The sequence below is a fragment of the Zonotrichia albicollis genome, chromosome 4 (assembly GCF_047830755.1).
Source record: "Zonotrichia albicollis isolate bZonAlb1 chromosome 4, bZonAlb1.hap1, whole genome shotgun sequence".
Lineage (NCBI taxonomy): Eukaryota > Metazoa > Chordata > Aves > Passeriformes > Passerellidae > Zonotrichia > Zonotrichia albicollis.
This window is the reverse complement of record NC_133822.1, coordinates 11,737,484-11,765,435: the sequence shown is the minus strand read 5'-3', so window position 1 is coordinate 11,765,435 and position 27,952 is coordinate 11,737,484. Positions and strand designations below refer to the sequence as shown.

General features: G+C 38.9%; 1 protein-coding gene across 1 annotated transcript; it reads right to left on the bottom strand.

Annotated features, from left to right (window-relative positions):
• On the bottom strand, positions 1 to 27,952 carry GNAT3 (G protein subunit alpha transducin 3). The gene is made up of 8 exons (XM_005489175.2): positions 27,806 to 27,952; positions 20,079 to 20,121; positions 15,917 to 16,058; positions 11,366 to 11,523; positions 7,425 to 7,553; positions 2,722 to 2,851; positions 2,372 to 2,525; positions 1 to 1,686 (listed from the first exon to the last, which is right to left on the bottom strand). Exons 1-8 carry the CDS (start codon positions 27,921 to 27,923, stop codon positions 1,496 to 1,498), a joined length of 1,065 nt encoding a protein of 354 aa, XP_005489232.2. The 5' UTR covers positions 27,924 to 27,952; the 3' UTR covers positions 1 to 1,495.

The following is a 27,952-nucleotide window of genomic DNA, read 5'->3' as shown; positions in this document are numbered from 1 at the left end:
TAGTAATAATAGTAAGGAGAATGAAAAAGAGAGGAATAAAACTTAGAAAAACCAAGGGATGCTCAATGCAGCTGCTCACTGCCTGCCAGGGACCCATTCCCAGTCCATCCCTGAGCAGTGATCAAACCTTCCTGGCCAATCTCCCCCAGTTTCTTTACTGGGCATGATGTTCCATGTTATGGAATATCCCTTTGGCCAGCTGTGCTTGCCATACAAACATCTTGTAGCATCTCTGACTGGCAGAGCATGAGATGCTGCAAAGTCCTTGATGTAGGATCAGCACCACTGAGCAACAGCTAAACCATCAATGTGCTATCATTACTCATACACTAAATGCAAGACTCAGCACTGGGACAGCCACTAGGAAATAAATTAACTCTAACCCAGCCGAAACCAGGGAAAAGTCCCATTCTATTTAAAACAGTCAAATATTTCCTATAGTTAGTCTCCATAAATCAACAGGAGTTAAGGGAGATTAGTTCTGCATTACCAAGATCTTTGTGTAGAGAAAGGTGCTCTGTGCCAAAGTCCCAAGGATGTGCTTTTGCCATGAGAACTGGTGGGTTTACATCTGCTCTGCAGTGGTAGAAGTCACTGCTGCTGTTCCTGTTGAGTAGCAGGACTATTAATTGCTTTTCAAGAAAGTCTCATATTTAATTGTAAACCAAAAATGTTTCAACTTGCCTTTGTGCCTTATGCAGAAACCGACAGGCATTATAATTTTTTTTTCTCCTTGGGATTTACAAAACTTGCCTCCATCTTACTGTGTTAATTTTAATTTTAATTTTTCTAAAACTGGGAATTTTGTCAATTTTGTGTGTGTGCAGTTTTATGCATATGTCCCTCAGCTCTTCTAACAAAACAGTATAATTAAACATTCAGATTTGCACTGCTCTTCATCGTACACCATCTAAGTCTGGGGGGTTTGCTTTTGCTGAATAAATGGCAGGTCACTTTCAGTTGTTTATGTAGCATACAGAATACAGAACAGAATGTAAATTAAGTATTGATACTGTTTAAAGCTATAGTTTTCTTCAGGCCTCAATTATAAATTCTTTTTCATCCTATATCACTAGAAGACACATGATACTGAGGAGTCCCCAGTTTGCTGAGAAGTGCTGATTCCTGGTCTAGTGGAAAATGTTGCTGCATATGGCACAGGGGTTGGAACTAGGTGATATTTGAGGTCCTTCCAAACCAAAGAATTCTCTGGTTCTGTGATACGGATTTAAACAGGAATGTGACTTTGATTCCAGCAGGGTTTATCAGCAGCTGTCATCTTTGTAGAACAGGAACAGTTTTTTTAAATCTCCTTATGGTATCTGGAAGGTCTGTGTTGGTCTGCAGTGCTTAGGCTGTACCTACCACTCCACTGATACTAACTGGTGCCTAACTGATATTGCTTCTTACCTAGAGGATTTCTTTTTCTATTTCACTCAGCACATCAGATGAAGAGAGGAAAGAGGACTGAAGCTCTGAGTGAGGGGTTGAATGGTTAGAAAAGCCCACAGTCTTTCAGATTCTCTTTGATTATTATGTCTGTGACTGCATCAAAAACAAATTTGACATTCTGAGTGTCTGTGGCACAGGTCAAGTGACAATATACCTCCTTATCTTCTTTCCTTATGTTCAAGTCTAGAAATTGTTTCTTGATGTAGTTTGCAGCATCTTCAAATGTATTTTCTCCTGGTGGAAAGAAAAGTAAATTAATAAAAAGACGCATTTTAACTGGTACTTCCTCACAACTGCAAAAAGAGAAGAAATAATGTTTTTTGTGGGTTTTTTCCCTTTTCTTTCTATTTGAATTAACTTCATACTTTAGGTATGAAAATTTTGTATGTACACTGTTTTTTCTCTGGAAATTTCTGACACAGCCCTATATATTCTCTTGCATCAGCTGGGAACATCTGGTGTTTTTTTTAATTTCCAGTAGACATGACTGTGACATACAAAAAGAGACAGACTTCCCTTATGGAATGAGTTCTTAAAACGGGAACAAAAATTTTGGATTCAGTTGTGATGTGTGTGTGAGTGATAAAATACTGACTTGTACTGAATTATTGGCTGAGTCCATCACAGCACCCTTCAGCCACCTGAAACTTTTAAATTCTCAGCTTCTTCTACCACCAATGGACAGAAATAAGCAACTCCAGGGAGAGAAATGAACCCACCCTAGGATAAACGTGGGTAGGTGAGATGAGTTGAATTCTAGCTGTGTCTGTCTCATACCATTCTTTCATGAGAAGATTCTTAGATAAGAGGTTTAGTATTTAAATGCTTATATACAGGAGACATGAGTCAAAGTCAGTGTTTCATTCATGGCCTACACAAAACATCTGAATGTGTTTTCTCCTGAACACTCCAAACTTACCATCATACTCAGGAAAGCAGATATTCAGGTGAACTTTTGTTATTTTCTCTTGAAAGAGGTCTTTTTTATTTAGGAACAGCACAATAGAAGTGGCTGCAAAGCACTTATGGTTGCAGATGCTGTTGAATAGATGAAGGCTTTCATGCATTCTGTTCTGTTGAGGTGCAAAAGGAAAACATGAGACTGAAAAAATCTCATCTCCATACATCATTTTTACTGAGATGTTCTTTACTGGAAAGAACCAATACAGTGTAATAGCCTTTAAATGGTTATCAGAGAATGGGAATGTACCTTCAGAGAGTATATTAAAACTTAGAAGCAAAAGGGGTTGTTTTGCTGTTCTGACTCACCACTTCTTTATCTTCCACCAGAACCATGTCATAGGCACTGAGTGCAGCACAGAATATGATGCAAGTAACTCCTTCAAAGCAGTGAATCCACTTTTTCCTCTCTGATCGCTGTCCACCCACATCGAACATCCTTTGCAGAGAAAATAGCATATGTACAATGTAAAGCACTTGTAAGGATGTAGCCATGCTTTTAATGCACAGAGTTCAAATGGAGATGAATGAAAAATACCCAGCTTTCCCAAATATTGGTCTGTTTTTACCCCAAAAGGTCAAGGAGTGCTGTATGTTGTTACTCATGGTTTTGTAGTGGGTATAAAATGAAATAAAAAGGCGTAAATACCTGCATGTAGGATTAATAGTCAGTACTTACGTGTGGCACTTTGTGTTCACAGAATTCACAGACTCACCAGGTTGGAAGAGACCTTAAATATCATCGAGTCCAAGCCATGCCCTAACTCAACTAAATCAAGTGCCACATCCAGGCTTTTTTAAACACATCCAGGTATGGTGACTCCACCACCTCCCCAGGCAGACCATTCCAGTACTTTTTCACTCTTTCTGTAAAAAACTTTTTCCTAATATCCAACCTATATTTCCCCTGACACAGCTTCAGACTGTGTCCTCTGGTTCTGTCAGTGCTGCCTGGAGAAAGAGACCCCACCTGACTGCAGCCTCCTTTCAGGGAGTGTAGAGAGTGATAAGGTCACCTCTGGGTCTCCTCTTCTCCAGGCTAAACACCCCCAGCTCCCTCAGTGGTTCCTCACAGGGTTTGTGTTCCCAGGCCCTCACCAGCCTCGTTGCCCCCTCTGGACCTGCTCTAGTGTCTCAACATCCTTCCCAAACTGAGGGGCCCAGAAAAGGAAATGTTGAGGAAATGGGGCTCAGTGCAGGACTAAGACTTGCAGGCTAGGATTTATTTAGGGCAGAGTTCTGAGTCATTGACAGAAGACCCTCAAATGCAGTATCATTTATTACTTCATGCTTTGCTCGCAGTGAGCTGGCATATTGAGCACCAAGACACAGGACTGAAGGCCAGTCACACACTGGCCCCTGGCTGTGCATGAATAGCTGTTGCCATCTGCTCCCTGCCCTGGGGTGATCCCTGAGCTCACTGCACAACCTGCATCCCACTTTGGAGGGCCTCTCCACCTTCATTGGCTGCTCTGAAGCAACAATTCCTGGAGAGCAGGAACCCTCTCCTTTGTACAGAGGGAATTGTAGGGCTTCCTTCCCTGCAATGATTTCCTTCCACCTTTGCCAGGAATTGCTACTACCTTTGGGTAGAATCATATGAACTTTCTATGGGCTCTCTGTGGGATCCAAAGACATCTGGGCACACCTGGCTGGGACTTAGGGCCCTTAGCCCTAACTTCCACAATTCCCACCCACACTTGCAGTTTTTCAGTGACAGGGCTTTCCTTTCACTGTTTTACTGAAACAGAAGGTGCCAAACTTTAAGATTTTTCAAGTGCGTCAGAAAACAGGGAAAACATAAAAAATCAAATTTATCCTGCCCTTAGGTTTTCTGTTTCCTAGTGTGCATGATGACTTTTCCCTGTGCCTCCTGTTGTTGAACTTAATACTGTAAAGCCTAATCCCCCCTTGGATAACTCCTTCCTTCAAGAATGTGCATTAGATCTCTGGATCCTGCAGTATCTGAAAATTAAACAATTCTTATAGCAATGAATAGAATGGAATTCAGTAAGAAGCAATCATGTCAATAGTAAACAGAGCAAAAATAATTTGTTACTGAAACACTGTTTTTTGCAGAATCTTAGTCCTTTTTTCCTTCACCATCAGCAGCGCAGTTGATGTTAAAAAAGGTTATTTTTTGTAATTTTTCTTCCTTCTTAGGGGAAAAATAAAACCCTTTCAGTGCTCATAATGAAATGTTTCTGCAGCTGAGGGGTAATTAAGTTGTTTTTTTTTTTTTTTTTTTTACTGGGACATTTAATCTTTTTTTTTTATTGGGTGTCAATAAAAATGAATTATTTTTATTGACAAAATGAATTATTCCTGAAGTCAGGAAGCTTTTGTGGAGCAAGATTTTGATAATAGTAATGACATTCTTCCAAGGATATCTTCACTAAGTTCAGAAGGTCTACTGAAGAGTGGGATCAGCACAAATAAAATATCTTGACTTTTGTCTCTGATTAGTACTCAAAAGTCACCTATAGTTACATGCCTTTCTTGATTTGTGGTGTATAACTCTGAAATCAGGGCTATGGCAGGAAAACAAATAATAAAAGATACAAAATTTATTCTTCAGGAAAGTTTTGATAATCATGTGAATCAGTATTCACTTCCTGTGAATTTTAGCATATGGCCTTTGACTATTCAAGAGAAACCAGTTAAAAAGGACGAGACCAAGGCCAGAGGCAATGCTTAAGGGCAGTTTTGGTTGTACTAACCTTAGTTTGCTTCTCTATCCTCAGCCCAGAACTTAACACACTCACATGTAAAACCAAAGTCCCTCCATAAATGATAGAAAATGAGATGATTTTGTTTTACCAAGATGGTCAGTTAGTCTAGAAATCTCTATATTTTCCCAGAACTGCTCTTGAAAAGCTTAGCTGCAGATACAGAATTACATACTCCCCCAGTGGTACACACAGAAAGGTCTGAAGATTAAAATAAAGCTTGCCTGACTTCGGTCTAACTGTTACTAGCACACCAATAGAAAGGATACTAGAAGAAGAACTATGAAGACCAGATCTCCTTTGAAAAACATTTAATTATGTTCTGAGCTTTAAGTCAACATTAGTGAAATAAATTGAAGAGCACATGGAAGCTAAATTGCACTAAACCAGCAAAGTAACTGCTAAGCAAGGAGCAAATAAAAATCAATGTTTTCTGTGCAACTGTAATTCAGTTCCTGGGAGCAGTGCTGGGATTTAGACTTTTACTGCACAGTTACAAAATGTTTTCTGTCTCATTCAGTTCAGTAAAGGGACAACGGTTTAGTAAATGAGGCATCTGTTCATGGGTTTTTTGTTTCCATGCATGGCTTATGACCTGAAACCCCATCAGCACATCAGCCAAAACTCACTCTGAATGTGCAAGTGTTCCTCTCTTTAGAGATGTTTCCATGGTACTTATCAAACTTGTGCAGAGACATCAGGATCCTCCACCTGTTTTGCATTGCTATGGCAATGCAAAGTAGCAGTTCCTGGCAGGTTAACATGGATTTATAATTGTTGTGCACCCCTTTTGCAGCTCAAACCCCTCAGACTCCTTTGTAGTGATTTTTCCTAATATTACCTAATATTATTCAACTGCCTGAAATCACCAATGAATTTACTCACATAACACTACTGTGATGCACAGCAGAGGGTAAAAACAGTGGGGTTTGTGTTTGTGGTGGCTTTAAGAGCCTTCCTCTTTTTTGCAGAATAAATTTTGTAAACTAAATTTTGCAAACTTAAATCCCAGTTGTGCTGCATTTCAGCTAGACCCAAACACTAATGCTGATATTCTCATCTCAGGGCTGATATCATCCTTGTCAATGAGGGTTTCCCTCTGGTGCTTTCTTTCTCCATCCTGAATTGATTTCATACATGAACTATGATTGTAACTGGTGGCATTTGAATTTCCAATGAACAAAGCTAGAAATACATTAATCAGAGAAAAAGAAGATTATGTCCATGACATTGCACTGTAGCATTTTTGGGCAGATCATGAATTTTCATGAGTGACCAGAATATTGATAAATGATAATAATTTATTTGTAAGACATCTACTTCAGGATCTCATTTTGTATGTGCAATCTCTGTTGTGTTCAAGCATCTGTGTAGTAGCATAGATGGCTTGGGGAATGCTTAATTGGCACATGAGAAGAAAGAAAGAAGCCAGATGAAAAATGTAAAAGTTAATAATTCTCATGCTTTATAAATCTGTCTGCCTCTACAGGCAGTTTCTTGTCTAGACTGCATTCTTCGATATGTGCCCCAGCTTTTAAATTGAGAATTAAATGGATTTGAGTCCACAGAGTAAAGGATTATAGAACTCTGAAATGATAATAATTCATTCAAATCCATCTTCATGTGCAATTAGATGCTTTTAATTGGTTCACCAAGCATAACTAGATCTTGAATATCTGGAAGTGTAAAAAAACATTTCAGTCAAATTTCTCAGAGGCATTATTTTCAAAATTCTTTTCTGAGCATTTTGGTTTTCATCTTAAATGAGCATGAAGATATGTTTGATAATGCTGAAATTCCCCATGGGACAGACTTTTTTCTTCTTTTTTTTTTTTTTTTTTGGCCAACTGTAGTGCATTCCTGTGCTAAAAGCAGTTATTTCCATTCTCAAAAGAAGAGTGAAAGGTCTAGAGTATGTGCAAATTGGTAGGAATCAAATGTTTTTTGCATGCTCTTAAGGACATTTAAGTAGGCAAATTTTATAAATGGCACAATTATTCAAATGGCAGGATATAACTAAAGCTTTTTAGACATTTGCATACGTAAAAATGCCCTTTTAGAACCTAGTATTTTGTGACCTATTTGTAATGGTCCATTATATGCTCAGAGTTGGAGTACTGATAATAAAATATCTTGCTTTTTCAGCTGTGTAAAAATGTTATATAAGACTGGATTCAATGATATCACAATGACGTCACCTGTGTTATAATAAGTCAACACGTATTAAAGAAAATGCTTAAGAAGAATAAAACCCAAGAAAAATGTAAAATATGGCTTTCATACCTGAAGTTTAAATCCTTGAAAGAAAACTGAGTCTCTATAATCCCAGTTGTCTGCACTCGGGAGTGCAGGACGTCTTGCTCCGTGGGGACATAGTCTGGCATTGCCAACCTGTCCAAATCATTGAGGTAACTGGGGAGAGTGAGACAGAAATGGTGGCTGGTGAATTCAAAAAGTGAAATGTCCATTACATAATCACTCCACACTGAGTCCCTTTAAAATATATTATGCAACATACGTATTTAATACAGTACTGTTGGTTTTATACAACTGACTTGCACAATTCAGAGTTGGTTTTTTTTCTCCTCGTATAGAGAAGTGTAATTCAATTGCACATAGTAAGCATCTTTCTTAGATTTGCAGCTAAGGAAAATCCTTATTTTCCCTAAGGATGGTCAAAAACCACCTTGTCAGCAAAGGGGTTTTGGCCATGTTCTCTCAGCAAGTGGGAATTGCTGCCTCAGGGCAAGAACCACAAGCATCCTGCAGAAGCAGATGCAAAAGGAATCACCTCAGCCTGTCAGACTGGTTGCAACAGTCTTTTCTGGACTGAAAACAGTGTTTTCCTTCCTAAGTGAAAGGGAGGGCATAATATTTTGGAGGAATTCACTTTAAAGGGCTGTTTTCTCTTTAGACCTCTCAATTTACAACAAGAAGGTACATGGTGATTTTTAAAAATATATTTTTTGTCAAAACCAAAAGCTTCAATGAAGCTGAGGATCCCCTGGGTTGCCATTCTGAAGAGTCCTTGAAAAACTGTGGATTATCTGCTTTTACTTCTGGTATACACAGATAAAATCTACATTATATGAGAACCCAAACCAGATCTTTGAAGCATGTTTTTGTCCAACACTTCTCCTGTCTCTTATAGGGGCAGACACCTTTCTTTGAATGGCTGGGCAGAGCCTCTGAATCCTGCTGGCTGCTCTGGGAATCTGTGCAGAGGGGTTATGAGTTGGCAAAAGGAAAAGAAAGAGGTGATGCTTGAGTAACTTCCTGCATTTTAGCTACCAATGTTCAAATAAAGACCAAAGCCAAAAGCAAGCAGCCACACAATAGCTGGAGCATTTTCAGTGTCCACTTGGCACCTTCCTATTTGAAGCCTCCTGTCTCTGACAAACAAAGACTGTGTTTCCAATGGCTGTTAGGTTCCATACTTTTATTTTCTTCTCTACACTAAGTCTACAGCCTCTACACTGAACCCAGCAGGAAGTTCTGCTGCTCAGTTTAACCAGAATCTTCCAAAAGAAACCTCACAGATCATCGTCCTTGTGTGTAATATTTAATAGATCTGTAAGTTAAAAAAAAAAAAAAAAAGAATAAAATGAAATAAAATAAAATAAAAATCTAAAATGCTGTAATCTTTCATTAGGATATTTCCAAGTAATGTTTGGAAATGGGATTTTCCTATTTTAAGTTGAATAAACTGTATCCAGTCTGCAAGGGGTGTTGAACCTGATCTAAGTAATTCAATGTTTTCCCATTATTTGAGGCCAGGAAACAATCTGTTGGGGAAAGGAAAAAAAAAGCAATATAGCTCTGTTTCTCTGAGTAGAGCCTGAGGCAAACAGCTCATTTTTGTGAAAGGCAGAAACAAAAGGCATTTTGTTATTTATAAAACATGTAAGCACTAAAATAAACACTTGAATATAAAATAAAGTTCTGACAGTTCATAGCCACAAATGCCTAAATTCAATTCAACACAGCCAATTGTAATTGCATAAAGAATTAGACCAAGTCAATTATGCAGTTAAAGGAGCAGGAGGCAATTTCAGGCTCCTCCAGAGCCTTAGGCAGCTCCAAGGGGAGGCTGCAGATCATCTCCTCACTGGGAAAGGAGGGAACGGAAACTGGGGGTCAGTAAATGCTGATTTTCTTTGGCTTGAATGAGGTGACCAGACTCCTACCCTGAGAGGAAAATGGCTGAGCTAGCAAGATGCACCATGTACTACAATGACATGTGAAGTCACAATTTATAATCCCAATCTTGCCCCTTCCATACCCATCATTCCATTTTAAAACAAATCATTCCATTTGAGTCTAAGGGACAAATTCCAGCTAAATTTGACAAAGAGGGATTTTTTCTATTATTCTGAAGAAGTAATTTCTTTTTTCAATTAAAACACACAAAGGAAAAGCAGTGATCAAACTTCATTAGCATGAATTAATAATGAGAAATCTCAGAGGACATAACCTCAGAAAGTCAGAGTTTACTCAGTATTAATCAAGATTCTATATAGGAGCTGGCTCACAGGCACTGAGAAACAGGGTTTGGGATTTAAAAGACATTGAACTGCAGCGTTAGATGGTTGATTGTAGCTGACTTTGAACTGATCATTAGAAGCCCAGCAGTAAGGGTAAACATTAAGTTGATTTTAATGATTCAGAGCCAAAGGCTAGAATTTTGGGAGCATCAGGTACCAAAAGATGAAGCCAGAGAAGCAGGATTTCCAAGAAATTAGCAGAAATGTTCCAGCAGATTGAAAACATCTCACTGTAGCTGTTTTTAATGTAGGTCTAGAAATAAATAATAACTACAGACACAACCTATATTAACCTCCCTAAATACTGAAACCTACTTCAGGTTAAAACAGGACACAAACATTAACACTGAAAGCGAATTAATTTATGTTCTTCTATCTTCTTTGTAGACAACAAACCTTTTTTGCCTGGCAGAGGGTACACAGAATAGTGTTCACTGGTAAACAGGGTTTAAATTTTGTTTTAAAGAAGTTAAGAGGTAATTTTCCTTTTACTTATTATGACTAGTTTGTTATGGGCTTTTAGTGGGAATGGCAGCAGAACCTGTCATAAAGGGTTTGTAGAAAAAAATTGCTTTGTACCATCCTTATAAAAAAAACAACACTGCTATAAAATGCTGTCAAATCAACAAATCAACGTAGGCAATATTTTCTTTGTTTAACACTCTTGCAAAAGATCTTAATTCTTGTTTGGAAGATATAAAAAGATGAAGAATCTTTAATATTTTCTCTGCATGTTCCCTGCACTATATCTACAATTTTTGAACTTTGGATCAATTCAGATTGCCTCCTGAGGGCCAACATTCAACGATGCCTTTCTTTTCCTGCCTTGCAGGAGGGACACTCAGCACCTTGGAAGGCTTCACCCTGCAGGCGCCCTCAGCCTGCAGGAGGAGCTCCCGGAGTGGGGAAATCTCCACCTGCGGGTCTCAGAAGATGGACCCCAGCTGGAACAAAGGTCTGGAGTCAGACTCGAGCACTCTCGAAAGACTCTGACCCAGTGACACCTCCCTTCATGGAGTGTATGAGCTGGGTCAGAAGGCAGCCAAGCAGGACTGGGGCCAAGCAGGACTGGGGCCAAGCCAGGGCCTCCTGAAAAGTCGAAAGTCACTGATTCATCTGAGGTGAGAGATGTGCCCCAGCTGGATGCTGATCCTGCGTGGGGGTGAGGTTGAGCAGCCCTGGTCAGCCCCCTGCTCATCTGTCTGGTGCCTCCAGGGCTCAGAAAGGGACCTGGGGCTGTCAGGCTTGGAGAGCACCTCTGGTTCAGCTGAGGTGGTAAAGGCCCAGGGAGCACCTGTCCTTGCAGCTGGGTTAGTTTAGAGGAAAGTTTTTATTGTTTCCTCCTGACTTATATTTAACATCTTGCAACATACACAAAATATCACTCTAGGTAAAACCTAAGCTGTTTCGAGTCACCTTTCCCTCATTTTGTCAATCTTAGAAATACTCAGAAGGAGAATACTTCTTTTTTTTTAACCATTCAAACAAACCCACAGACACAAATTGTTTCTGAAACTTTGCTTTCTCGTCTTTCTCCGCCTAAACATTTCTGACACATTATAAACCTTATCAACCCCCCTATTTTTCCAGGTTAACCAGCAATGGTTTCCAGAGGCTGTTCTTCGAGGGGGACAGTTACTGTAGTGCAGAATCCAGCTTTTGAGCAGCTGTGCCACCTACTATGCCGCCGAGTCGCTGAGCTGGTACTCCGCCGCCCTGGCGAAGCACGCCTGGGTGCCGCCGTCGCGCCACAGCCGCTTGATGAGCTCCACCAGCTCCGGGGACATGCTGCCATCCTCCAGAGCTGTTGCCATGGCACACAGCCTCCTTTCATCTTCCTAAAGAGAAATCTCAGTAAATATTGTGCAAGCGCGCCGTGCCCCTTCACCTCCTTGAGGATGAGCTTGGTTTGTAATGAGTAGAAAGGGCAAAAATTTCTCATTTTTGCTGGTTTTTCCAGGTTGCTGTACTCGTCTGTGCATGTAAACATCTTTTTACAGGCTCACTTCCCTTTAGGTAGTGCCAAGGTTAGGCTGAAATTGTGATACACAGAGTTTTCATCTTTTTTTGTTTTGTTTTGATATGAGGGCTCAGTTTCATTTTGCCATAGGCATTCACAAATAGTCCAGCTTGGATGGAAGGCTTTTATATTAAGAGAGTAATAGGGTATTAAAAATTAAATTTAAAAGGACATTTAAATTTAAAACATTTTATAACTATATCAATGCAGAAATCTATATCTAAAGTTGGTTTTGAATGTGTTTGTAAGAAAAAATTTTTAGCTTTTGATCCCAGTAAGAAAAGTGACAAAGTAAGAAAGAGTGACATAGGGAATGCATTTCCCCTATGTGGGGAAGAAGAAGAAACTCTATTACTTTATTAATATAAAAGCCTTCCATCCAACTTGGGTGCAAAGTTTTATATTAATAAAGTAATAGGGTATTGTATTAAAAATTAAATTTAAAAGGACATTTAAATTTAAAACATATTATAACTATATCAATGCAGAAATCTATATCTAAAGTTGGTTTTGAATGTGTTTGTAAGAAAAAATTTCTAGCTTCTGACCCCAGTAAGAAACGTGACAAAAGGAATATAACTTGCGTATGCATTTCCCCTATGTGGGGAAGAAAAAACCTGTAAAGAATAAAATCCCAAATATTTTAAATATATTATTCTCTTATTTCTTCCTTTTTTAGCCAAATGAAAATATTTTAAATAATCTAGTTCATTAAAAATATTTATTTTCAGTAGTTAGCAGCTTAGGAATTTACTGTAAATAAAGAGCATGATTAAAATAGTCATTTGATACACTGCCACAGCAAGGGATAATTATAAAACATAGCTCCTTCTTAGTCATAGAAGTAGACAACTCAAGTGACTTGCAGTCAATAGTTGCAAAAGTATAAATGGATTCTGACAGACACTGTTTTGGCAGGGAGTATGTTTTATTCAAAACCAGGAAGCATCTTCACAAAAATTTTTAACAAATTTATTTTAGGAATCTGTTATATCTTTATGTCTCAAGAGGAGCTGCAGTTTATGGAAAATTTATAAAAAGTCAGAGACAGATCAAAAATTAAACACTGCATTTTTTTATGAAAGAGAAATTGAGTAGGCATGGAGAAAAAAAAATAAAAAGAGATATTGAGTAGGCATGGAGGAAAAAAACCAAAACTAGGAAATAACCACTAGAAAATTGCCTTCACTGGAAAGAGGGACGAGGACAGCAGGAAAATTGCCCTTCTACAGGAAGCAGCACCAGCTCCATTTACACCCCCATGCCCTCCAGCAGTGCTCGGATCAGCAGAAGCGAGTCACTCTCTCGTGTGTGCCTCACATTTGTCTCCAGGGTGCACACTTGTTCAGCAGAAAGATAAGAGTTGCAATGTTCTCTGCTTCAAGATATGGCATATCACGGAATGATTACAGCTATCCACCTACCAGGCTGGATTTGTGCGTTGAATGGCCTACAATCTTGAGCTCAGAGTCTCTAGGTGTAGAGGGTAAATGTTCATTGATTATTATGCAAAAGGGAACATATGTGGATTTTTGTGCTTACATAATTGTCCTGGCAAGAAGAATAATAAGAAGTAGAGGTGGAATATCCTGGTGTGGCTTTATGATGCTCATATCCCCCTTTGTTATTTTAGCCCAGAAATAGGTTTTGCACATTTATGGCTGGTTCTGAGAGAGAAGAAGAGGGAGAAGAAGTGCAGAGTTTGTTATCAGGAACTGAACTTGCCCCCCTGCATCCTCTCCTGGACTGTGCTCTCTGCAGCACAGCGGGACAGAGCTCTCCTGTGCTTTTAGTTAGTTTTTAGCTAGCTGAGGCAGACAAATTCCCTGGACTGTGTTTTTTTTTCTTTTTCTTGGACCTGTTTTAACCTGCTGTGGACTGAACACCCAGAAGAGCACCAGGAGCTCCCACCTGTGGCCCACCCAGTTGTGGGACAGCATTTCCAGCGCAGGAGGGATTGATAACAGACTGGGTGAGCTGAGCTACTGCCCACCAAGGGGACTTTCTGAGCCTGTCATCTCTTTTGGAGCAGCAAGAGATTTTATTGTTTAATACTGTTCATTTTTTGTGCTGGTGAATGCTTTGCCTGTTAAATAAACAGGTTTTTTCCACTTTTCTCCAAGGAAATATTTTCCTGAACATTTGGGGGAGGGGCTGCTTGAATCTGTTTTCTAGAGGAACCCTGTCAGAGGTTCTCTCCCAAATTTGTCCTAAATCTGGACAATAATAAAGGAAGATAGCAGCAGATTGAACTTATCACATTATCACCCTGATTTGTAGAACTTTTTGTTTATCTCTGGCATTTACAAAGACTTTAGATGATTTTCACACTAAAATAGATGGGAATGATGTTTTAAAGAGAAAAAATTACCTCGCTTCCCAGAAAAGATGTTGTTTAAATTAAGTGTTAAGGCCTTTTCCATACCAGTAAGATGTATTTGCAGGCAGACCTGGAACATGGATAAGCACACTGCTTTTGGGACCAAGATAATCCCAGTCCTTGAACTAGATGACTTTGAGCTGCTAAATCTGAACCAGAACACACAGCAAGAACAAAGTCCAGCTGAAATCACTGCTTATATCAAAACAACTAAAGCTTGTCAATTTCTTATGATTTTATGAGAAATGTAAGATAAGTTTTTGGAGGTTTTTGGAAGAGAAGGCAATGTTTAGTGGCAACTCAAATAAATGTGACCTGAATTTCTATTTTCTCTAAAAATCATATGCAGGTTGCTCTTCTGTCATTCTGGGGGAAAAGAAGACAGGCACTGCAAACATTCTATACAGCTGGATTCACCTGTGGTCCTAGAAGCCTTTTCTGCAATAGGAAGAGTGAGCTGACTGTACTATAAATGATAAACTTACAAAAGCTGTGTTTTCTGCATTTGGTTATACATAATGCTAAGAAATTATATATATATATATATATATATATATATATATATATATATAAGAAACTGGGCTATTTAACAACTTCTCAGTGACATGAAGTCCCTTGAAAAGGGGAAATCGGTGAAACTGGCACTGAGTGAGCCTGTATAGACATCTCAGAAAGTTTGTCAGGGTTGAGAAAAGAGACTGAAATATTGGGGCACATGTCTCAGCAAGAGGAGACAGAGCCTGCCCCACACAGAGGAGATGATGGGCTGAGCCAGGCAGGGCTTGTGGCCAGCGCTGCAAGGTCCAGCTGGAGCCATGGCTTGGGCCAAGCAGGGTGGTTGATGGCTCCTTATGCAGTACAGCACATTTACATAGCTCTGTTTTCTGTGTGCTGCTTTTGGGCCTTGTTACATTTGTTTGAATGTTTGAATTATTAGTGGAAAATATTTAATTTCTATTTTGTCAAATGCCTGTATGAGCTTTAGTGACCCCTGAAGATTTTGTTTATCATTTTTTAGGTCAAAGTACCACATGTCATTATAATGAAATGTACTTCTGGAGCAAGTAGAGCTCTTTCAGATAAGCAGATGTTACTCCCTCCAAGATAAACCTCTAGGGATTAGGCAGAATTTGCCAAAACTGGAATCAACTGATATTCTGACAGGCATTTGAGAAATTCTCAGCAAGATCTGAATTAGAGGCTAAAAGACTAAATCATTGCATGGAGAAGAAAAGTTTTTCCTTTATTTCTGTCCTTGAAAACTCAGGGTAATTGACTGAAGACAACAGGTCTTCTTCCTGTGGCTTTGCCTCCATCTGCCTGTGCATAGGATTTTTGGGTCTGTCAGGAATGTTGGGCACCACTTCCCTGTGGTGCCAGTGGTGCATCCACACCACAGGGAGGTCTCTGTTCCAGCAGCAATGACTGAAATGCTCCCAGCATGTCTACACAACCTTTCCTCACATGGCTGGACCCCAAGATTTGGTCATAAAAGGAAAATATTTTTTGCATTTCTCAATAGCAATAAATAAGTGGCTAAGCAGCTAAGAAAATGTTCTCTTTTTTTTTTCTGTTTTTTTTTAATGTCTTTGCAACTTGAACATTTTCTTTGTAGCAATCAAAATAAGAGTTTATGCAAAAGTGAGGCATCAGTTTTGAGAATATAAAAAGTGAGGACATTTTGTCACATATAACTCAAATGGAACTCAGTTTCCACTGTCATAAAGAAAATACCAGATCCTCCTTGTTCTACTAGTCTCTACTATTACATTACAAAAAAAATAATAAATTGTTCCAATACCTATTTCAAGAGAAAGGGTGTCATACTCACAATTCTACCAGGGTTTTCATAACTGATTCCTAACTTAGTCATTGCTTTGACAATGGCCAGGATAGACTGCACTGCGTTGCTGTAAACGATTGGTCTGAACTCCATGCGCTCCTCCAAGGTGAAACCGTCCTTATGGATGATTCTGGTAGAAAAAATAAACAACTAAAGGCTTATGAGATACTTAAAAAAAAAAGGAATAAAAAGTTAGATCAGGCACTTTTGTAGTCAGTGTGAGAAAGAACTGCACCCATCTGGCCCTTGGAAAAGCATTTTTCAATGGTGGATCTGCCTATTCTGCTAGAACAGGACAGCAGCAGTTTCAGCCTTTGTGAGGTTAATTGTCTGCACCCAGTCTGAGAGAATAGATGCTGTTTTTTCTGCTTGGGAGTTAATCTAAAACAAAGTATGAGTCTAGAACAAGAGCCAGGCCCATCCCTGGAGATAAAGGGCAAGACACATTTCTGTGCTTAGATCCCAAATGTTTTACTTCTGGAAACTGCAATATTAGTCATGGACTGTCACTGCTTGTTCAGCCATTCTGATTTTTATCAAGAATCTTACCTAGATAGAAAAATTATTGGAAAAATGTTTCAGCACTGGGAGGCAATTATCAATAAAGCAAGAAAAACAATTTATATTTTTTTCTGCATCAGATATAGTTTCTACAGTAATAACAAGGTCTTATTATCTCCAGGCTTTGGAGACTTACACTTTACTCCATAGGGTAAAGAGCCTTAGTAATCAGCTTCAGTAATCTTTCTGACAGAGGAATTAGAATTTTATAATCCTCCTTGACTGGAGAATGGCATGTGGTTAAAGTTCTCCAAATCAGTGTGCAGATTATATCAGGGCTTAGAGACATCTTTTTTCCATGAGCTGGGAATAAGGATGAAATCTTCACCCGCTTTGGCCTGGTGTGCTCTCATTGAACAGACTCAGAACTGCTTTGGCTGCTGAAACCAAGGCTCTAATCTTCCTCACCTCAGCTGGTCAGAGATGAAGGCTGTTAAATACAGAATTTCTGGGCTTTGGGGTTTGGTGTTTTGCCCCATCTTGCCTGAGATACACTCTGGAGAGAGCTACCTGAGTAGCCAAGTCAGCCCTGTCAGAAAATAATTCACTTGAATAAACACACACAAAACTCAGATGACAACTGATGTGTCTTAACATCTCTCTGATTTTTGGATGTCAGAAAACTCAAAAGTTGCATTCCTGTGCCTGTAGGAATAGCATCTGTAGGAAAAAAATCTCTCTAAAATCTTTTCTCAATCTCTTCTTGATCAGGCAACTTTATGAACTCTCTTTTAAAGCCTTGCCTTTTTTTTTTTTTTTTTTGAATGCTGTTTTCATCATGAATTCAGATGAATTCTGCAAGATTCAAAGGAGTCCTATTGAACTTGGGAGAAAGAAAAAAGAGGAGCTCATGGAGCAGAGACCATCCCCATCTTATGCATGAGGATTCTGAGGCTTTTATTCACAAAAGCAGGGCTTCTCATCAGATAGGTGGCTTTGATTCAGTCTCAACAGGCGTGATGAGTTACCAAATATTTTGTTTTCTGCTTTTCATTCACTGAAATATTTGTAGAAGGTTCAAACTGCTAAATAAGAGCACAGCATTATGCAACTTGGTTTTTGAAAAGCTAGATTGCACATTGGAAATCATGCAGTTAGAAGCACAGAGCTCCAGAGATGTTTTTTTTTCTTTTTAGTATCTCTCATAACCATCCTCATCTTTTTATGCTGCAAGGGCTCTGCAGCATATCTGTATTTTGAGTATCAGAAGATATTTTTTAATGTTTAATGGATGGATATAACGTTGATTAAGACTGAAAAAAATGTGATTTATTAATTAGAAAATTATGTTATAAAATATATAGTTATAGTTTTTATTGTTATAAAATATATAATTTAAAAATTACTATGATTTTGCTGGAAACTATATTTTCAGCAAAATTATTTCTTTTGTAAACATCTATCAGTGTTCTTTAGAAAACTTTATGCTTCACTGAAAAAAATTTACTAATATTGCGGGTTTTAACTGAAAAAACTATCCCTTGAAAAGTCCTTGGTTGTGACCAAAAAATGACATTTTATATGAAAAAATACAATTTTTGTGAACGGTTTTCCTGTAAAATAATTAATATTTGTGATCAATTTGACAGGTCATAAATGCAAAAGTCTTTATATGTATAACTCTCAGCTTTGAATTTTTTTTATACATCAGCTTTTCTCCATGCTGTTAAATCTTATCAGTCTCCTTAAAGTGCTCAGTTCAGAGGAACATCTTGCCCCTGCTTGGGGATGATTTGAGCACAACACACCTCAATGGTTTGCTGAGTAGGGAGGGTCTCCTGTATGGAACTCAAAACAGTAAGAAATTTATCTACTATTTAACTGGAAAAAAAGGGTTAGCAAAGTATTTGGTGGATGGTTCTGAATCTGCTTTATTACAAAATTAGTTGCTTAAATAGTAGAAATTTGTTCTTATGACATAATATTTTTTACTTAACTCTTTAAAATGCATTGGTGAAGACAATAAATAGGTATTGGTGAAGATAATAAATAAGTAGGGGAACTTAAGTCCAGAATGGTGTTACTGATTTCATAAACAGGTTGCTTGATTTTTACACAGGAAGAGATTGGTGCTTACAGTGTGGGATCAAGTCTTAACAGCTGCAATTCTGTGTAATTTTTTCTGTATTTGGACAGGTTTAGGAATCAGACCTGGACCTCTCTATGAAAATAAGACTAGACACATTAGCAATATTTTATCAGGTTGTGCAGTAAAGGACGATTTGCCATCAGTGTAAGTATGGTCCCTTGAATTTTGGTGGATTGTTAATTTAAACCAGATACATAATCAGCATTTTGGCTGCCCTTAAAAACATGTAGGAATTTAGTTGTAACCTGTTTTATATGAAAATATTGTCAAACTAAATTGTAAATCAGCACACACATGCAGAGAGATTCAACGTTCCTTTGAAGCCAAGGAAAGTGAAGTTCCTGACTTCAATCTATGAGGGACTTTGTGCACTTTGAGCAAACAGCTACAAATATTCTTGCAGTAAATTTATGATGCACTCACAATATCTCTGTAACCAGATAGTCAGTCCAAATTCAAACAGGGATTTCTGCACATGAGCTTGTACAGCCTGTTTTTTTTTCCGAGATTGGTTATCGTATGAAAACTTTTTGTGTTGGTAATTTTCTTACTAAAAGCAGTTCTTACATCAGTCCCTACCCATGTTATCATTGGTAGCAGCTGCTCACTGTGCAGGCTGGTGGATAATGTGTTCTCTCCTGGCCTGTGGGGGACCTTTTTAACCTCAGCAGGAGCTCTGGAGACCAAGAATGATCTATAGAGGCCATCTGGGGGGGGGAAACCCAATGAAACAACAACAACAACCAAACAAACAAACAAACACAAAAGAAAACCTCCAAAAAACAAAAAATACCACCAAAACAAATAAAAAATAACTTCACCTCCCCCCAAAAAAACAGGATGAAAGCGCTTCATGTTCTATGGTGCAATGCAAATATTTTGATATTTACTCTTGAAATACAATGAATAGGAGAGATGATTCACACCAAGTGTAATTAAACTGTGGAACTATTTGCTGTAGAGTGCTGTGGATACTGTTAGTTTACATTGGTTCAGCAAGAGATTCAGGGGTAGACATGAATGAACTGAGGGCTGCTGCAAGGACAGAGTGGTCCAGGATGGTTTCCAAGGCACAGATCATCAGATACTGTAGGGCATCCAGCACAAGTGTGTTGGCTTGGCTGGTCTGATGATTTTCAAACATCCTTCACTGGCATCTGCTGGAGACAGGGCCTGCCAGGTGGTTCACCCATCACTGCTTGTCTCTTACAGTCATATTTCCACCACAGTAATTCCCACCAAAGCCAAGGAAGCAGATTCCCTGCTCTCCATGCATGAGCCCAGTGCATGATTTGGTCGTTCAGATTTGACTACCAATCCACCTGTGTGTCTCAGACATTTGGTGATTTTCTTCATAGTGTGTTTGAATGGAAACTTGATTTGAATGATGTTTCTTTGCATTTTATTCAAATAAGCATAAATATTGTAATAGGATTTTAGCTAGACAGCTTATACCACAAATACCAAATTCAAAGCTGATATGCATATTCAGATACTTACTTCATTTGCTTTACAATAGTGCTCTTTCCTGACTCTCCAGCACCTGCAGAAGGGGAATGTGGAGAAGATATGATTGATAGATGAATAAGAAGCAAGTATTAAAAATAACTCTCTGGAACACAGAATTTTCTCTATATGAAGAGAGGTGCAGATGTCTTAGCTTCTCATTGTACTAAGCATAAACACTCCCTAATGTCCATTTGGATTTAAAAAGAACAAAGTCCAGGTTAAACTATTAATACTGAAAATCAAAGGGACACTTGAAAATAAGTGAATATTCAGTCAATTAAAGAAAATTATAGAATTTTTAGTTATCAGGTAAATAAAATATGGATAAAATTTTGATTTCATCTCTGGCAGATGGGCTGGAAAACATGAACAAAGTACAGCCTCTTTTAGTGTCCCATTATTACCTGATTTGTAGCTGCTCTTTTAATTTGTATTATGAGCTTTTGTAAGCCAAATGAGCCAGGTCCATGCCCTTTAGGCAACTTCTGTAAGCAACCGGAAAACCAGAGTGTAAAGATTTCTATGTGGTCTAGCAGAGGCAGCACATGAGCAAAAGTCTTGACACTGTTTTTTGTCAGTTCTTCTGCCATGGAGCTCTCTGGCTGGAAGTGGGAACCTTCAGAGCAGTGCACCAGTTCCACCTTGGGAATGATTCTGCAGGAAAACCCCACAGCTGCTGAGGAGGTGCAGGCATTTGCTTTCGCAGCCAGTTCAAGAACTGGGGCACAGGTTTGGCCAGATTATGCACTGCTAATTTGCCCTCTTATCTCATGGAAAGTGAGTAATCAATGCAAAGTGTGTCCATGGCAAATCAACATGCGTGACTGACTATCATCTTTGGTCAGTCAGGGTGATAAGGGTTGGCAAGAGCTGCCAAAATAGAGATGGATTTTGAAAACACCTGGAGAGAGAATTTAACTCTGTGAATCCATGGGATAGGATTCATAGAATCAGAGAATAAGACCCCTCAAGAATCACACCCTGTGCCTGAGAGCATTGTCCAAACACTTCTTGAACTCTGCAAGTTGGTGCTGTGACCACTGCCCTGAGGAGTCCAGGCTGGTCCAGTGCCCAGCCACCCTCTGGATGAAGATATCCAACCTAAATCTCCCCTGACACAACTTCATGCTCTACTTTGAGTCCTGCCACTGATCTTGAAGTGATCAGTACTTGACTGTCTGTTTCCCCTCAGGAGGATGTTGAAGACTGCAGTGAGACCTCCCCTCACTCCTTTTCTGCAGTCTGAACAGATCTCAGCTGCTCCTTATAATGATTCCTCTCCTGACTTCTCACCATCCATCCTCATTTGGATGATTTCTAATAACTCACTGTCTTTTTATACTGTGCTTCCCAAAACTGCACACAGGGCTCAAGGTGACAAATATTCTTCATATTTTAAAGAAACTGAAATATTCACCACCAGAATTTGTGCTCTTTTCCTGGCTGCTCATGCTGTGCCTGAATCCCCCAGGACAGGGCTGTCCCTCCCGGCTGCCAGGGCACTGCTGGCTCGTGCTCAATTTGCCACTGACCAGCACCCCCAGGTCCCTTTTCCCATCACTGCTCTCCAGCTTCTCATTGCCCAGCCTGTCTGTACATCCAGGGTTTCCCTACCCCAGGAGCAGAACCCAGCACTTCCCCTGGTTGAACTCCATGTGATTGGTGATTACCCATCCCTCTGATTTGTTGAGGTCTTTCTGCAGGGCCTCTCTGCCCAGGAGGGAATTGACAGCTCATCCAAATTTAATTTTGTTGAGAAACTTCTTCAGCATTCCTTCCAGTCCTGCACCAAGTCACTGGAGATGATGCTGAAGAGAAGCAGGCTGAGGATGGAGCCCAGTGGGACCCCAGCAGTGACAGGTCCCCAGACTGATGTCCACATTCCCTGTCACCTTTGTGCCTGGCCCAGGAGCCCATTGCTCTCCCACTGTGTAACTCGGTTGTCCAGCTGTGAGCTGGATGTTTTATCTCTTGTGACATAAAAGTATCAAAAGCTCTGCTGAAGTCCCAAAAGATTCATCACAGCTTTTCTCTTGGTAGATTACCTTTTCCCTCATGGTATGGTGTCCAATACTTCTGACTAAAATCCGAGGCCTAGGCTTTTTAACCAAGGACTTCTCAGTAAATAGAAACAACTGATTACTGACTTTTCAAACACATTCTGTAAAGGTAACAGTATTCAAATGACAGGGATTAATTTACTCAAGTGAACCACAAGAGACAGCAAACCATACTCAAAGCATTTTCTGAAACTCATGATGTGAATGGTAGAAAGTGCAAGAGAAAAACAAGCCCATGCAAAGTGGGCTGATGCTGCCATCTGCCACAGTTTGGAAAAAATGCAAATCTTTGGTAGATCATTTATTATCCTCTCAGTGACCTTCTGAAGAACTTGGTAAAGCCCTGTCTGCAAGGTAGTGTTTGCTACACTTTTTGTAGGGAAGAGAGGAAGCTGTACTGAGAATTTGTGCATTCATCTCATGGAAAAATGCTAGGAAACATAATATAGAAATTAATTTCTCTTCCAGATCTGAAAGACACTGTTAAAATAGAGTAAGAGATGTAATTTATAACTTTTGGATGCAATTTTCTATCTCTGCTTATCTTTAATTTATTATCCAATAATACTTTTATCCAAACAACACGTGTCTTTCAGAATTTGAGCTTCACCATGGAGTATCATCTTAGTTGTAGCAGCATTTTCACCCCAGGAAGTGAGTCAGGAATAATTTTATTTGCACTTGCTTTTTTAATTCCTCCCCTTCACCATGTAACCTCCTTCTTTGGCCAGTCCATGGTATGGAAAACCAGAGTTAGGGCTGCATTTCCACCTTCTGTAGTGGTTATCTGCTTTGCAGAAATAGTGGCAAAAGTGCATCACAAAAGACCTAGAGTGATTACACAGGCAGCTGAAGGCATCTTCTTCAAGCCTAGATTTTCTGAATAATAGATAAACATTTCACTGTCCTTACTGTCTTTAAGAGCCTTTTTCACAACTTTTTCAAAACCCTCTAGTTTTATAGATTCCAACAATAAGGACTCAGGACAAACAGTCTTGTCCTGAAGCTGAGAAAGAACTTAATTAGGGTTTTCAGAAACTCAGTTAGCTCTGAAGATTTATACCTCTACCTGACAGGTATCACCCTATTTTAGTCATCACCGTATTTCATATTTTGCATATTTAAGATCTAGCTGAAACTTACTGCTCATTTCTGTCTCTATTCCTTTGACAGGGATGACTGCACAGAGAACACTGGCACAAAAGTCCCAGTCAATGCCTGAAACTCTGGCTGTCACTGCTGGGGTCCCACTGGGCTCCATCCTCAGCCTGGCTCTCTTCAGCGTCTTCTTCAATGACCTGGGTGCAGGACTTGAAGGAATACTAAGAAGTTTCTCGACTTCCTGGGAGCTGCAAGATGTCCCCACTACTGGTGACATCAACACTTCTTCCCAGAGATCACCTCCGCCATGCCCCAGGGCACGCCACATTCACCCTCAGTGAGGTGCTGAACTCTGGCTGGCTGAAACCTGCATCTCCTCTTGCTTTGGGTGCTCCAGATCTGCATCCCACCATGTCCCAAGACTTCCATGGCTCTGGGGATCCTGGGGCTGAAGAGCAGGCTCAGGAAGAGCAGCCATGCAGCAAGGCTGCAAAGGAGCTGCCCCCATGCAATCTGTCACAAATCCTCTCCTGATCTGGAGTGCTCAGCTTGCTCCCTGCAGGACACTACAGCATGTAGACAGAGCAGAAAGGGAGATAAAAACCAGGGGTGTCTGAAACCCAGTGAGAATCTCACAAATTCAAGGGGAAACAGAACCCAGGCCCTCAGCTGTGATTTGACATTTTTGTTTTTCTATGCAGAATTTGTTTGAATAGCTGTGGAGAGTACAAGCTTTCAAGATTAGCATCTGCTGACACATTGAGGAAGGTTCTTCCATATTAAGGTGCTTCTGTGTCTCAGATAAAGAATTATTATCTCTTTACAGTTGTTATTACTGCGGAAGGAAAGGTTTCATTTAGAAAATTTTCCAGAATTAAACACAGGGAAATAAAAAACCCCTGCTGAATATTTTGTTTAAAACCTGTCATAAAACTCACCTACAATGACATAAATCAGCAAAAAGCAGGCAAAGAAAATATTCAAATAAAACAAGAAAATATTCAAATAAAAAAGGAAAATATTCAAAATAAAATCAGAAAATGTTTCACACCCCTGTCTGATCTTTGCCCGTGCCATTCAGAAGTCTTGATATTATGAACTAGAATGGAAATCATATCTTCCTGGTCCTCTTATGAGATTCAACTTAGTGTATGAGAGAAAGAAACTGGAGAAAAAGAAATCTAAGATCTAACACACTTGAGAGAGAATAACATCCTTAAATACTGCCCCACTCTCCAAAAAAGAAAATCAGTATATTCCCATCAGTGAGACTGTTGGGCTTTGTGGCCAAACTCCATGTTTACAGGCTAGGTGTTAGTAACAGGAAGTTAAAGTTCAATACTACAGTAACTGTTTCATTTAACTGGTGTAAAGTATCTGTACTATAAATTTCTAGATTCAGACTACTTTCCAGAGACCTCTTCTAGTCAGTGGAGAGAAATATTTATTAGAAAAACTAAACTTCAATTTCTGTTCCCCTGAAGCAGATGTTTAAGTTAAGTTGTGTGAGTTGTGCCCCAAAAGGCGAGGTGAAGATGACCAGTTCTGCTGAGAGTGGCTTTTCTCCTGACACTGAAAACTGTAGACAGTGAAACATGGAGTAGTACTTTGAAAATAAATAAGTTAAAATTTTAGTGATTGTTTAAACTGAAGCTAATTTCCTATTTCTGTGGAACATCACTGTGAGCATCAGCTATTTTGGTCATGTTTGGAACGTGCACTGCACTTTGCACACCTATCAACTGAAAGTTGGCATCCTACAAGAAAATACAAATTACAGGTGATGTGGCAGCCAGATACAGCCCTGATACACAGGATATAAAACTTTCACCTTGGAGTTTGTTCCAGACTCATAAAACAACCTGATCTTTTTGAAGTATGAATACATAGAGACCAGATGGAAATGCTGGGGGAAGGGATGGCTTTGGCAGCATGGGAGCATGGAGAACAGAGGATTTAATGCTCCTGGCTCCTGGCCAGCTGGTGAGGAACGTCAGAACCTGACATAATTTCCCCCCTCCCCAGTTTATAGGTACATGCCATAAAAACTGTAAATCACCTCAACCCAGTTAGTGTGTTTGTCTGGGTCATAGAACTTGACATAAACAAACATAGTGCCTTTTTTTTTAAATAGAAGTTCTATTTTTTGTAAAGGGATCTGCTGGAGGCTGTAGAGACACCACACTAGATTTTAAATAATACTCTCAGAAAGAAGTCAGAATACATTGGGTTTTTTTCTACGTTTTAGGTGTAAGTGATTACACTGAAAAGCCTATGATATTAATCTCATTTTTTTCTGAATATTTTCTACCAACCTGCCTATTGCAAAAAGAAACGATGACATCTGGTCTGAAGTACAAAGGCAACATTAAGTCTGACTGAGCAGAAAGCTAGGACTAGGCTGGCTTGAATAAAGCTGCCCTTTATTTATGAACTCTAACATTTCTATAATTTTTGATATCCCTTCTGAGGTATAGAAAGATAATAGGTACAAATCTGATCATGGTAGATTTAATCCTTTCCTACCTGGCCATTTTCACAGCCCCTGTGGAAGGATGTGGTGCCCATTCTGCACATTGCTTCAGCATCTCTGACTCCAGATGTTCAGGAGACTCTCTCACTCTGGTGGAGCAATACTCTCCTGATACACAGTTTATTCACATCTCGTTTTTTTAAGAAGAAGAAAATTTAAGTTCTTGAACATTTTTTTTTTCTGTCTCTTCAATATATTTTTAACAAAGACTTTCTCATCTGTTGCTCAGGAGAACAAAAGCCTTCCAAAACATTACCCACTGAAAAATTTGAATTTTTATCATGTGTGATATTAGTAAAGGAAGATATTTTAAAAATTTATAAAGAAGTATTTCAGATCCAAATGATCATTTTGTCTCATGAAAAGAGTGCTTGTGTAGCTAATGAAACTGAACTATGTTCAGGTTGGAAATGAATGTAATAGAAGTTTATTTCATGTAGCTTGCATTGAATTTGAAAGTATTTTACTAAAAGTATTTCAAGGCTGCTCTTAATAGTGTCAGAAGAAGACTGATTATATACATTAGGAAACATTTAAAACTTAAGTCCTTAATACTAAATGCATACATATGTTCAGTGGGGGGGGGGGTAATTTACTTGGTGTCCTGCTGTAAAGCAGCCTTCAGTAATACTGTAAGGGCATAAAAGCTTGAAGATAAAACTGCTTAACTTATAAATTCCTTTTTATCTGGAAAATTCCTCTTTATCCTATACATTCCTCTTAAAGGATTTCTTACTTTTTCCTCATGGATAAGGCTGGATAAGGTCAAAGGCAGGATGCAGAAGTAGATGGATCCTGGTTCTAACTCAGTGTCCCAATTTCTTTTTGTAACAATAAATTTAAATTACTTTAAATTTATGGAATTTTAAATGAAAATATTGTTCTGGGATTTTTTGACTCACTTAAGCTTTCCTCATTAGAAGCAATATTTTATGTTACTATGGTACAGAAACTCTTACTATCCTTAACTGGACTGAAAAGCTTTGTAAGCCACAATCCAAATACTGATTTTACATCTAGAGTATCAAACTTCTGCTTTCCTATTATTATTTGAGAAACCTGCATGTTCTTCTCTTATTTATTTTTGAATAATAATTCTTTGATTTTAGCAGGTATAAATAGACCTTTTCATAAGATACAAAACAGAGTTGTTTACTTTATCTAATCTAGTTTTGCCTGAATAAATGTCAGTTTAAAACCATTTGCAAGAGCTGCAATTACAAGAAAGGCAAAAAGAGAAACACTCCAATGATCAAAGACTGTTTTTCTATTCATTGGGAGAAACCACTGCTAACTTTTACAGGAGGCTGTTAGAAAAAAATATTGTGGTGGTGTTAATGTGCTCTCAGATATTTCTTGTAAGCTGCACATCACCATGGGAAAAAAAATAAAGCCAGAATACAGCTGTGTTAAGAAAAGGAATGTCTTTTCTTTTGCCATTACAGCCTCTGTCTGCTAATAAATTGATCATAGTGGGGATTAAAAACAGTAGTTTGTGAGAATATTTATCTGTGTACTTTTCATTGTACTCTACATTATACATCCAAAAAAGCCATTCTAAATAACTTTCTGCTTCTTTAAAAAAGGGAATGAAACACTTTGGAAGATAAACAATATCAATATCTTGTGACACGTGGATTTTTATGTAACCTTTTATCTAACTTAATCCTTCTGCAAAGGAATGCATGTAGATCCATGAAAGAAACAGATAAGTGTGCTGTGTTCTCTGTATGTTTGTATCATAACATTTATTCAAACAGCAAATTTTCATTTCTCAGAAGTATTCAAAGTCAAGGATTTATAACATTTAAAATTGAATACTTGCAGTGACACAGCCATTTCCAGCCTATTCCTTGTGACTTCATGAGTGGCCACAACCAGAGAATATTTTAAACATATATTACAGAATTGTCTTCTTCAAATAAAATAGTGAGAGGTGAGAAATTTAAAATACTAAAATGTAATTCCGGAGAAAAACAGCCCCTCAATGGAAAAGCATTATGAGCAATTTTTATTCTATTTACCCAACAGTAGGAGTTTGACTGTCCTGGCTTCCCTGGCTGCATCTTCCTGGAGTTTCTTTTCCAGTTCTCTGGATCTCCTGGCTGAGTCCTTGCTCTCTGAACTGGCTCCACTGCCCATCTTGAGATGTTAGAAATTCTCTTTATGCA